The sequence below is a fragment of the Brassica rapa genome, chromosome A08 (assembly GCF_000309985.2).
Source record: "Brassica rapa cultivar Chiifu-401-42 chromosome A08, CAAS_Brap_v3.01, whole genome shotgun sequence".
NCBI classification, from domain to species: Eukaryota; Viridiplantae; Streptophyta; class Magnoliopsida; order Brassicales; family Brassicaceae; genus Brassica; species Brassica rapa.
The window spans coordinates 6883824-6896835 of NC_024802.2; the positions used below are offsets into that span (position 1 = coordinate 6883824).

The 13012-nt window shown below is 40.2% G+C and overlaps 2 protein-coding genes across 2 annotated transcripts; one reads left to right on the top strand and one right to left on the bottom strand.

The window, feature by feature from the left end:
• Positions 1–514: 514 nt before the first annotated feature.
• On the top strand, positions 515–1007 carry LOC103833577 (small acidic protein 1). The gene has a single exon (XM_009109658.3). It carries the CDS (start codon positions 586–588, stop codon positions 772–774), a length of 189 nt encoding a protein of 62 aa, XP_009107906.1. The 5' UTR covers positions 515–585; the 3' UTR covers positions 775–1007.
• Positions 1008–1845: 838 nt separating this feature from the next.
• LOC103833578 (acetyl-CoA carboxylase 1) lies at positions 1846–12257 on the bottom strand. Its single transcript, XM_009109659.3, has 32 exons — positions 12005–12257; positions 11218–11560; positions 10939–11145; positions 10696–10857; positions 10502–10594; positions 10300–10395; positions 9974–10147; positions 9791–9884; positions 9507–9694; positions 9371–9421; positions 9245–9284; positions 9042–9166; positions 8821–8937; positions 8671–8745; positions 8538–8594; positions 8350–8454; positions 8173–8259; positions 7880–8071; positions 7608–7796; positions 7419–7529; positions 7238–7327; positions 6980–7156; positions 6814–6891; positions 6610–6732; positions 6261–6530; positions 5837–6168; positions 5512–5749; positions 5072–5424; positions 4774–4987; positions 4506–4682; positions 2278–4419; positions 1846–2202 (listed from the first exon to the last, which is right to left on the bottom strand). The coding sequence occupies exons 2-32, from the start codon at positions 11548–11550 to the stop codon at positions 2146–2148; spliced, it is 6747 nt and encodes a 2248-aa protein (XP_009107907.1). The 5' UTR covers positions 11551–11560; positions 12005–12257; the 3' UTR covers positions 1846–2145.
• Between the last annotated feature and the right edge of the window lie 755 nt (positions 12258–13012).

Consider the following 13012-nt stretch of genomic DNA (forward strand, 5'->3'; position numbering starts at 1 on the left):
TTAATACAAAAATAGAAAATTTAAACGAAAATTTAACAACTTAAATGAAGATAAAAAATTTCATATCATATTCAGATCCACGCGTTAGAATTAAATTCAAAAATTATTCAAAAAAAAAAATCGGGTTTTTAATATTATTATTGGAACCATACCAAAATAACTAAACCCAAATTCATAAATAACCGAACAGTTTTATATTTCTTGAACCGTAAACAAAAAGCCACAACCGACCGGAACCAAACTAAAAACCAAAAAAATACAACCTAGAAGCAAACTGAAAACCAAATTCATATTAGTGAACAAACCTGCATATTAGTGAATTTGTTAACAAAAATTACTCCGCGCTTTGAGACTATCCTAGTTAATATTAATTGGAAGTTTGGAACTTATAAAAATCTGACGAAAAAGGGGTCTTTGTTAACGATTCCACCTCCGAATTGTGTAGAAGGCATTCGAGTGATGGGCCAAATCATTGGGCCTAAACAAAATTACTAAAATATATATAATCTTCGTCCGTCTCTCTGTTAGACCAAAATCGTTTACAGGAGAGAGAGAGAGAGAGAGTAGAAGAGACGAGAAAGAGAAATGAGGCCGATGCAACTGGATATGTTGGCGGAGATGGATGATGCAGGTTCTTCGATGGCCATGGACGTAGATGACATCGAAGCCATGGAGATGCTCAGCGAAGGAGGACTTATCTCTGAGAACAAGCTCGCCGATGCCGATTTCTTCAACAAGTTCGACGACGATTTCGACGACACCGATATCAACTGATCTTCTTTAGCTCTCTATCGTTTCAGATTTCCCCTTGTTTGGTTGAGTTTTTTATGTAACTTCTGGAAGAATCTATATTCCCCCGTTGATTAGGGATTCTGTGTTTGCGAATCGAAGTTCCTATCTGAACATTAAGTATGATGATCTCTACATGTCTTGTGGGTTTTGCTTACCTTAATTGTTTTGCCTTTGTTTCTTTCTGGAGTTAGAATATGTTTTTGTTTTCTTGCTAATTTAGCTTGAACCTAATCTCTTAAGGTGTTTCTCGTTGTATCTGAGATGTGCATAGACATAAACTTCGTTGTTTGCGTATGGTAGAAACTTCCCTGCATCTTGTTTTGCTTCGTATGATGCTTTATTCGACGTTGTTTGTTTGTGATTTCACTTCTATCAAACATGTGTTTTTTCATACTCTCTACGCCAGCGGTGTAATATTCTTTCTCAGGTCAACTTGTATCTTCGCTTTAGATCCTTTGGTTCATCTCGCTCTCTGTCATAGTTTGTGATTGATGTTGATCTAAAATGAAAAGTGGAGATAACCAAGCATAGCCATAAAGCTTTGATGCTGGCTTAACTAGGAAGTTTTCTGCATCCTCTTTTGATTAAACATTGTTTGCTTAGATAATATAACTTACTCCTCCAGCTAAAAATTGTCATATTATCGTAACATTCAAGATTGTTAAAGATTTGTGTATCTTCTTAGAGCATTGAAAGTGTCCTAAGATAGGTTTAGTATTGACACAAATCTGTGACCCCACATGGCATTTGGAAATGAAGATGTTCGTCCAATCTAAGCCGTCAGATTCACCAATGAACAAAGAAATGGGTAGCGTCCACAATTCATTAGAGCAGCCGCCAAGTTTAGTGAATCATCATGGTGCGTTCTTTTTACAGACTGCGCCAACGCTAATCCATCAATGCCTCATCGCAGCCGTATAGAGATGATTTAAGAATAGTCCAACATCTTAGCTTTCTTCATCTAAAACAAATATTGTTTTACAAAGGTTCTTCAAGAAAAGTGTACACATGCCAACTTTTGGATCAGTCTTTGCTGAGTTGACTCTTTAAAAAGAGACCAAATTCACTTTATTGTAATAGAAGTTTATATGTTGAGTTGTTAATACGGACTTATATCAAGATAACCACACGGCTTTATGATTCTGACAACATAAACATATGAAGCAAGAGTGACATGTTGAATAAATTATTACGCAATTCTCACTTATACGCTACGACAACATTTACAGCTCGGGCCAACACATTTAAGAAAGAAAGACCACATCTAATTTCCAACTAGCTTCTGTCCCCGTAGGACACAAGCAACACCAAAGGACCATCTTTCTCGGGTCACAAGCTTAGACCTCTTGTACATCAACCTAACACTTTTCGTAGCGCTTCAACAAGCTCTTCTCTTCTTGAAGGCTCCACCTGCAACAGACATATTCACTTAGGTTTTTCCAAAAGAATACTAGACAACGAAGAAACTAAATTTTCATTTCATACCTTGTTTAGAAGATTGGCAAGTCCTTGTGGCAGCGCCGATAGATCCGACGAATTTCCAATCTCTGCAAGTTGATTCAACAGTTTCTGCGCTCTCAATTCGCTCAGATTCAACTCGTAGTTACTAACGTTGTCCTTCCATGTAAAGAACACTTGGTCGTCTGTCCAAGCTTCTTCTTTCCCCTTTGCAATGTCAGATTTGGAGAACCAATCCTGAATTAAACCCATTGCAGATTTATATGATAAGTCGTCCCCTGAAGCTTCTCTTACGTTTTTCACAAGAGAGCTCTCAGCAATTCTCCGGTTGAGCTTTTTATAGAAGAAGGACCTCGAGCCGCTCCACTCCACAACACTTTTGATCACTCCTTTGGCAGCCATTCTCATGGAAGTATCGTGAAGTTCCGCAAATTTGGTGGCGATTTGGATATAAACTGGTAAGAGAAGCTTCTCTCGGGCTTTAATCTGTTGCTGGAGGAGCTCGATATTTGCATAAGCCTCACTTTGCTTGGCATCTTGCAGTCTTGCTTTGAGATCGATTAGCTTCGGGTCTAACCTTCCCATGCACTCTAACATCTCTTTCGTTCTAAATTTTATCTCTATCGTTCCTTCTGGCTCAAGCACATTCCCCCTAGCAGTTTCATCAGCATACATTTCAACATAATCTGAATTTATTTGGCTATCAACAACAACCCACGCTCCACCTCGCAACTCTCCCATCTTAGGGATGTAGACAAACACTGGCTGCCGATACGTTCTCAGATTTTCTACAATAGTCGAACCTGCCTGAAGTATTCCTTCGAAAAGATCTCTCTGCCCACCTGAAAACCCTCTCCAGTTCGCAAGGATAAACAGTGGAAGCTCTTCCTTGTTGAAATCCATGAGCGCTTGAGCTGTCTTGGCCGCAGAATCAGGAAACCAGACTTGCCCTGCCTGTGGAACCACTCTTTCATGAGAGTCGAGCTGTCCTGGATCTGCTGGGATGATCTGCATTACTGTCTGTGTCTCAACCGCAACAACTCCTACAGGTATTCCCCCTAGCTTAGCTCTACCAGTCACTACCGTTCTTGCCCAGCCTTCAAGAGTCTCAATAAAGCTATTTTTATCAAAGATACCGCCAAGCCATTTACCGGTATTGTCGTTAACCCCAGCTATAGCAGCTCGCGGGTCGCAAGAGTTCTCTGGAACGTACTCCACGGTTCTGTCCGGTGGGTCTAACGGGGCAAGAACAGGAAGAGGACCACCAACGTAAGCAGGAATGTAGCTCAGCCAGTCGAGAATCGCTGATACACCTTCGAGATCATCTGAGACTGTAAGATGAACAACACCATTTGTGCCCATGATTTTCGGGCCACCAAGTTGCATGTGAGAGCTATAGACCTCACGCCCAAGTAACTTGTTGAGCGTAGAAAAGCCAGTCAATATGATCGGCTGGTCAAGTCTCTGTATACACCGCATACCAAGGCGGGCAAGGTAAGCACCAATTCCTACCGTTCTTCCACTAACAAAGGTCAAAGTAAACGTTTCGTTGTATGCCCTCGAGTAAGCGCCCGCTATTGCCCCACTTCCGGTTAGATTCTCTACACCAATACCATCTTCTTTACCAATGATTGTATCAATCACCCACCTTGTTTTCCCACTAGGGAGCTTTATTTCGTGCGCAATGACAGATGATCCAATCCTTGCATGGTCTTCAGGGCTTAGGTATATATACTGAAAACCATTTTCGGGGGAGACTTCATCCGACCATCCAACTTTAAAGCAGGCTTTGATTTCTTCAGCTACTCCGAGTCTGGCACCAGAATTTGCTGCCAAGTAAATCAAGGGAAGCTTCTTGGCACATGCGAGTTCAGTCACGGCAAGGAAAAACGCGTCCTCTCTAGGACCAAAAGAACCAGCTTTGAAGGTGACATCATTGGCGACTATGAGAAGCTTCCGTCCCATAGGAAACTCAGGAGTCGACATCTCTAGGCTCCAGGCCACCATTCCAAACTCATTGAGACCCGGTGATCTTTCAACTGGCATAAGAGATGTACCTTCTGAATTGGAGAATACAAGCTCTTTAGCACTGATAAGAGTACCCTTGCATGGTTTCTTAACTCCCGGTTGTTGTAATGCCCACAACTGCTCCAAGGCTGTCTCAAATGCCTGAAAATGAAAACAAAATAACAGTGTGGTTGGAAGTAGCCAACAGAGTAAAAAAATGCGTGAATCTTCTGAATTCAGTAACTAACCAACGGGAAGTCATAGCAATATGTAGTGTTACTCCTCCTTGCGGCTAGACGTTGCCTGTCAAGATATCCCAGTGGCTTATATTGATCATTGATTTGGGTTCCATGCAAAGGTCCCTTCTTGGTAATTGAGTGGTAAATCAAACTGTTTCTCCCACTAGTTTCAACTTCTCGATATATCTGAAACATCGAATCACAGCACCTCATGTCATCGGGGATGTGCACTCTTACTCTCTCTCTATTCAAACAAAAATTTGTAAACCGAACTTACATTGACAGTGCATGTACGGCCTGTGACGTTTGCAACCACAACCCTCCAAGCGCCACTTGCCAGTCCAGAGGACACCAACCACAGCCGCACTTCCCACTCGCACACACCCAACCTATGCATTCTCACTCCAACAGATCTGTGTATCTCTCGTGCTGCTTCTTCTAAGATCACCTCGATTGTAGTTTCTTCATCCTCTGCATTCACTTCAACTCTCCTGTGAGAAAAACAGTTGGATATTATTACCATATGCTCTGGCACATTACAAACAATAACTAGTCAAGTACACAGCCATAGCAACCTAGGGTACGGGACAAGATCATCTATCTGCTGCTCACGCAGTATGCAAAGGAACATATGTGCGTGGTCTGGTTTCATGGCAGCATTATGCGCATTCAGTTCCAGTTCCTCCATGGCATCCATCAAAGATCTAAGAACGCATCTCGACGTAAATGGCATGGAGAACAGTGTTTGGCTAAGTTGCTTATCCTGACCTTGCTGCAACATAAAGCCATCATTCATTGTAGCCTGTCGAACAAGAGATCTCAGGAACATCCTTTTGATTGGCATTGACTTGTCTGTAACAGTATACAAATGCCATTGACGATCTCTGGACGGGGTATACTGTATATTCGAGTATCCTTTCAGCTTATCCTGCACCAGACAAACAGCAAACAGTCACTAAAAGGAATGTGAGATACTGTACAACAAGAATTTTACATTTCATCGTCGTGATCATACCAACTCAAGGTATATGGACAGAGGAGGCTCAAGATGACGCATCAAAGGCTCTTCTGCATAATAGTGTTTCTCCATAGACCAATGGAAAGAATGTCTCATGGGTGTTCGTCCTTCGTCTCTCTGAATTATACAGCTTATCACACCTACACCTGCAGAACAGAGACTCGAAATCACTTCTTCCTCTTTAAGAATTTTGGCCAGCTTGTCTACTCTTTCCTGAGCTTGGTCCTCGTCCCCACTGAGGCAAACACACCAGAACATCAACAGATTAGGTAGAGAACATAGCACCTACGTTAATTGAAAATCGTCTGGCTGTGTTAATTACCTGTCCTGGAGAAGACTCATCTGATTGTTGATGCCCACAATAGCAATGTGCATCATATTGCCAGATAAAGGAGCTCCGGCAGATACATGCTCGTTATGGTTTGTTTCTGTCAACGCTGCACTTATTATACTTGGCAGAAACTGCAGCGATTTGATTATAACCATTGCCCCCCATTTTCTCTCACTACGCTTCTCAACCAATCCTTTCTCAGGTGTCTCTTGATCATCTAAGCCAATGTTTTTCCTTTCCATATGCTCCTCTAGGAACTCCCAAGAAGCAATAAGACCAGACCGGTGCCATTGCATCCTGATGCTTTCTTTGACGACGTAGGGCTAATGACAAGACTCAAGTTTAAATGAAGTCAAGATTACCTGTCTAATAAATTGCAGTTGAATAATTAGGGTGCAAGAAAACTAACTCTAACCTGGTATAATCTGCGAATATAAGTCTCAACAACTCGTCTTTGAAGTGTGTGATCGCTGTGGTCAAATAGTCCCACGAGAGCATCTTCAACAGCTAAGGATGCGCTCACAAGATCTTCCATTCTTTCATTAATGGCACTCTTCCTCTTGGGAGTATCCATATTTTCCCCATCTTCTGTAAACATTTCTAACTCTGACAGGCTTCTAGCAATGTTTGAACGAAGTTCACTTAATTTGGTCTGTTCGAGTAATTGGCTTGCCTTCAGTGCCAACTACACACACACAAGCCGATCATCAGTTGACGAATATCAACATATTTATTATAAAAAAAAATAAAGGAACCAAACGCACCTCAGAGTAATTAGTATGGTTTAGTGTCGAGAATCGGATAAGTTTATCTCTGTATGCAGCAGGATTAGGGTAAACAAGCTGCTCCATGAGCCGAAGAACGAGTTTGTTTTTGTTTTTTATGCCCTGAGAAGAATAACAGACGAGCATACTGATTCAATAACATAGTGATGAAGAGAGTAAAATGGCCTGAGAAAGGCCACAGACCTGGTGTGAGAGCACAATATCAACAATCTTCAACAGATCTTTCTTGTATTGCTGACGCATGCGTTCAATAACATCAGCCTGTTCAAATAAAAAAAATGCTTATAAAGACTCCTCAGACATAGCTAGTTACCAAAAGCCGTTCATTAACTATTGAACGACATATTACCAGCATGTTATCATTGAATAATTCTTCTACAGATAGGTATTCTTCAAAAAGAGAATGAACAATAACACGGGCATGACTTTCTCTACCACCTTCATAAGACTTTGCAAGGCTCATCAATGGTTCAATGAGCCTTTCAAGGGCACCCCTATCTTTCTCATCACAAGATAATAAATGAGCCTGTAAAAAGAAGTGGACAGCAAAGTTCAGAGAGTAAAACACAAGATATCTCTCGAATTGAAAAACATAATACGATATCACCTCAAGAATGCCTTTTAAAAGTTTGGCAGGGAAATCTGCGGTGAGAGAGTTCCTGGATATACTCTCAAATTCCCTATACTTGGATTCTAACTGGTATCGAATTTTATAGGAAAAGCATTAGAAGTCTTGGAACTCAAAACAAATAATGCAGAATGGGATACATATATACATATGTCTTTACCATCATTCTGAGATCTTTCGGTAGTCGTGTTGCCAGAACTGCGAAGCACTCTTGCCACTGAAGGAATGGGAGTTCAGGGCTATCAAGGCAGTTAAGCAAGTCTTGAACAACCTGCCATATTTGAGCAATCTAATTGTCAAATGATGTTTTAAATACCTGGGCCAAATAGGAATATCAAATTGCGTTTACCTCATCTACTTTATGCTCATAGCCGGCAAGAACCATGCGAGCAGCATTTAAAGTTGCAGCACATCTCTGATGAACTTTACCAGAAATTGCCGTTGGAAGCCCTAATCTTGGGAAACCTCCATGGAAGGGTTCGGCCTTTCTTACAGCAGAAGGATCATCAAGATCAAGCTTGGCTATAAGTTCACCAGCCTGTAAATAAAATATTGGATGTGTTAATCAATATCTCCATCTTTAGAAAGCCAATTTTTGTGTAGCAATGGAGTGTATTTGACCTGCATGGCTTGTCCTTCAGACATTTTGAAATGTACAACTCCTGATGCAGGTGAAAGAAGTGGCATGCACATCTTCATGACCTCAACTTCCGCGTAGGGCATGTCAGCATCAATACTGCTATTATCTGAAACCAAATACCTCAGCAGCTTGCACGGTGTCTCAGCCATCAACTTTGAAGGATCATGATCATTCTGAATAATCCAAAAATGACAGATAACTTAATGCTAAGATGATTAGAGAAATAAATGTTTTAAGTATTATGAGAAAACCAAAAAGAAAAATCAGTTGAAACCTGAAGTAAACAAGTTCTTCCGTCAATAAGAAGACGGGTTCCTGCAGCTTCTTCCTCTGCATATATCACATGGCTTTTACCATCCAACTGCAATGAGAGTAAGAATCAATGCGAATTCTCTAAGGAGGTTACACATAAGTTCTGTTTTGTAGTATGAAACAAAATCAGAAAACTTGCCTGCATCAACAGACCTCCATCACGTAGAGTGTGTATTTCTGCTACAACTTCTGAGTTGTTCATTCTTAGCCTGTAGCTTCCTGATCCACCCCGGACCACATCAATCTAAAAACATTTATCTTCGCTTTAGTTAGTCTCGGTAGGAAGACAAGAAATGCAGCGAAGTATAATTGACACTAGACGCATACCGTATATTTACTTCCTTCAATGTTCAGAGACACTTGAGAATGCACAAGAGATATATGCTGCAAATTAAGAGAGAAAAATTAAGCTGAAAGATCATTACGAGGAAGAAAAATGCTGTAGCTGATATTAGATTACCTTTGGGGGAATTTGCCCCTTCTCTAGATAACCAACATAATCCGAGACCACAGCAGCACTGGTCGCTGATGCTTTCTGTACAAATAGAACATCAAGTTACCAAATATAATCTTTACAAGAAAAACTGATCCCTGAAAAAGAGACACTTACATAGAGAGCCCCTCCGACAACAGAGAGGTACCATGGAGGCCTCTCTGCCCTGACCCGCATAGCAATTCTACTGTCCAACCAACCAGTGTGAATTTTGTTTTCCCGGTAATCAGAAGCCTGATCAAGAATTTACATGATCTCGTCAGAGAGCGTAGCTATTGTAAACACTGAACATCGCAAACACAGAGTGTACTTTTGTGGGTTGGAAGAAGGAAGCGTACATGTAAAAGGTCAATCGTGTAGTCAACGTTAGTCCTAATTTCTCCACGAATTTGAATTTCTTTAAGCCCAAGGACCATATTTGCTATTGCCAAGGCTCTGGATTCCCCAAATGCAAAAACATGGCCTGAACAGAAGGTTAAAGAAAGTTTCAACAAGGTAAACTCAAGCTGACCTAGTAGCGCACATATTTCATTTAACTCACCAAATTGGGAATCTGAGAACTCGTGGATGCCTCCACCAGACTGTAAGAAAAAGATGGTTGTAAAATGTAAGCCATAGTCACATAGCCAAACACATAATATAGCAGAGCATATATAGATATGTCTACCTTGACAGAAAAGTAAGCCCACACATTTGGCTTGCTTTTAAAACTCAACTCCTGTTGCAAGTTCATACGAGTGTTACCCCCACACAATTCTCAGTTAAAAAACTTTGAACTTTTGCATTCCGCAGCTATATATTACCTGTACTTTACCGCCGGTGGGTTTGAATCCGTCATCAGGGTCCTCACTTGTCACGCGTACAGCCACACAATGACCTTTTGGCCTTATAGATTCAGCTTTATCAAAATCAAAAGGGGAGGCTAGCACCGATGTTTTCCTCCAAGAATCGTAACCTCCACCATGTTCTATACCATAGAACCGTCTTATCTCTAACCAAAAAGAAAGTGAAACAAATAGTACATTACACGTGTGCGTGGACTAAAAGAAGAACCGCTGCCTCTCAAAAATAAGGATGCAGGCCATACCAGGGATTTGCCAGAGAGGAATTCCCATCCCAACAGCAACTTGCGCAGCAGGAAGATTTATCTCGGCAATCCATTCAGTTACAGGGTGCTCAACCTGACCTCAAACATCAAGTTAAACAGGTCTTCAACCTCTCAAGATAGAATTTAAAACAAAATGAACCTTTTCAGTAGTACGAAACCAACCTGTAACCGAGGGTTAAGCTCTAAGAAGTAGTACTCGCCCGTGTCCATGCTGTAGAGATACTCAACAGTAGCTGCTCCAACATAGTTAACACTCTTAGCCAACCTTCTAGCAGCCTGTTCAAGTTTCTTGATGGTTTCTTTCGGAGCCACGGTAATTGGACCTTCCTCTATGATCTGAGATACAAAACTTAAAGTAAGAAATCATGCAATAACTTGCCTCCGCCAATAAAGGAGTTAGACAGTTAAAACTGAGTGCATAAGAATACATTACACAAAGTATTTCTTTGAAACAATATAATTAAACTCCAAAATCAATCATTGAAAACCTTTTGGTGTCTTCTCTGGACACTACAGTCCCGGCTATGCAGAGCTGAAACGTTTCCGTATTGGTCACAGAGCAACTGGACCTCTAAATGCCGACTCTAGACAAATACAAAGAACAGCCACATTATTACTAAAATCTCTTTAGCATAATACCCATATAAGAACTCCGATATGCTTAGATCAAGAGTAGTTAAGTAGCAATACCTGTGAAGCAACCTTCATTATAAATATCGGTGATCCAGGGACCTCACCCTGAACTTGCTTGAATAGAGCCCTAACCTCATCAGCATTATGAACCTAAAAATAAAACCAGAATAAGAACACTCATATAAGAATTGGACTAATCTACAAAGAAAAGAAGAGAGTGACATTCAAAAAGCTTATGGACACAAGCTAACCTTCCTGATGCCTTTTCCGCCACCACCCCATGATGCTTTAATCATTGCTGGGTAACCCACGACTTGACAACTAGCAATCGCTTCTTCAGTTGTATAGACACAAGCTTGCCTGTAGATCTCCTCCGGTATCGTCACCAAGCTGCTATCTGGAGGTATTTTGACCTGGAAACACAAAACTTGGGTCATTTTGAAACAATTCTCTAGTAAACAAGTTCAGCGTAACGGGACACAAAAATTACTTACATGGGATCCACTCCATGGTAGAGTAGGTACATCAGCAGCTTGTGCAATCAACGAGGAACCAATCTTGTCACCTAATGCTGCCATTGAAGCTGCTGGAGGACCAAGAAATATAATTCCTTTTGCCTTCAACGCATCAGGTAACTCAGGGTTCTCAGATGCATGACCCCAACCAGGCCAAACTGCATCCACACGTGTTACTTCAGCCATCTGCACATAGTAGACAAAGATGAATTCAGGACAGATACAAAACTTGTTCATGAGGTATTATTATTCACCCACCTCAACGATAAGCTGAACGTTGGCATAATTGTTATTGTTAGTTCCTCCGGGAACCTCGACAAACTGATCAGCGATTCTGATATGCTCGGCATTGATCCTCATGTCTTCAGGAGTCGCCATCCCAACCAACAAAATAGCTCTCTCGGTGCCAAATGTTTCGTAAGCCCATGTTCTGACACTGCGTATAAACTTAACAGCTGCCATTCCATTGTTAGCGATCAAAATGCTATGGATTGGCCTTTTCCCTCCAAGTGCAATGCAAAAGTCATCCACTTCAGACACCGACACATGATTTCTACCGGGAGTTTGATACCCGTTAACAGACCCAGCCATTGTTATTCTTCTGTAAAACAAAGACACAGTGAAACAGGAAACTGATTTAATAAAACCCCTTAGATACTATCACTAGGAAACAGAAAATAATGATCTTGATCTGTTCTGCTTTGTGTATTTTTTATTAAATGAAGATGCTCACAAAAAAAAAAAAGATGACAGCAATGTTTTGCTGTATTTTAGAAGAAGAAAAGTATACGACAAGCAAGCAAAACACAATCATAAGCAAAGATCTCTTGAAAGTTAGAAATCATCACAAAGTACTCTTTTTGAAAAGAAAAATAAAACTTTTAATTATCTCTTCCGATAACCAGTTTCTTGTAGAAAGGAAAACAAAATCTGAGAGATCTTAAAAAAAACAACTACAACTCATCTCAAATAACAGCCAACACAAGAGTAAAGTTGAGATGGTGAGATCAGGAATAATCAGCAGTTAGGAATCACAAGTCCGAACCTTGTAGGAAAAGCTGAGAATCCCAATTTCGGTTGAGAGAAGTTAAAGAATCATCTCAAAGCAGAAGAGAGAGAGAGAGAGAAGGGTGGGTTTAAAGAGGCGGGAGAGGGAAGAAGAAGAGAGTTAGGTTGGAGTTAGAGGAGAAGGAAGGAGGTGGGGTCCGAAGACTTAATAGTGGCAGATGAAGAAGATGAAGGTGTAGAGAAAAGAGTGCACGTGGTCTCTGCCTCCGCCACACTCCACACCTTCTCCATTTTTTTTTTCTTTTTCTCTTTTTCTTTTTTGTTAGGAGGCGCCGTAGTTGTTCCTCAGCTACCTCTCTCCTCATCAAACCTTCCACTCTTGTTTTTTCCGCACTCTTTTTATTGGTTCTTACATTCTGTTAAAAACAAAAAAATCTCTTGTCAAGTCTTTTTTTTATAATTTTTTTCACATTTTTACTATTTACCATACCATAATAAAATGAAGTCAAATTCTTCTCTTTCTCTTTTTTTTTTTTTTTTTTTTGCTCAAAATATGCAGCCAGTTCTCTTTGGTCGCATGCATAATTAAATTTATGTTATTTACCTTTTCTAGATATTCAAAGGCAACAAAAGTACTATAGTTAACAATGTATTAAAAAATTTTGTTAATTCTTTTGATATTTAAATTTTCAATAAAACATTCAAAACTGTCCAGAATTGGTTTTTATGGAGTACATAGACATGCTACAAAGAGAAACGAAACGATCAAGGTCACATGAACACTTACACTAGGAAACGCTTCCAAATATTTTTTGATGTTTAAGTCCAAAATGACCGAGATAAATGTTTTTAAAATATGGTATTTGTTGTCGTAAAGCTTTCAATAAGAACTCACAAGTTAACAAGAACAATTTCTTTATTACTTAAAAAAAACTAGCTCAAAAACTTAAGCCTCTCACAATTATAATATATCATCTCGGCATTTTTATATATAGATGCATACAATCCTAATGCTATAAGTAATCTCATAAATAGATATTTCCTA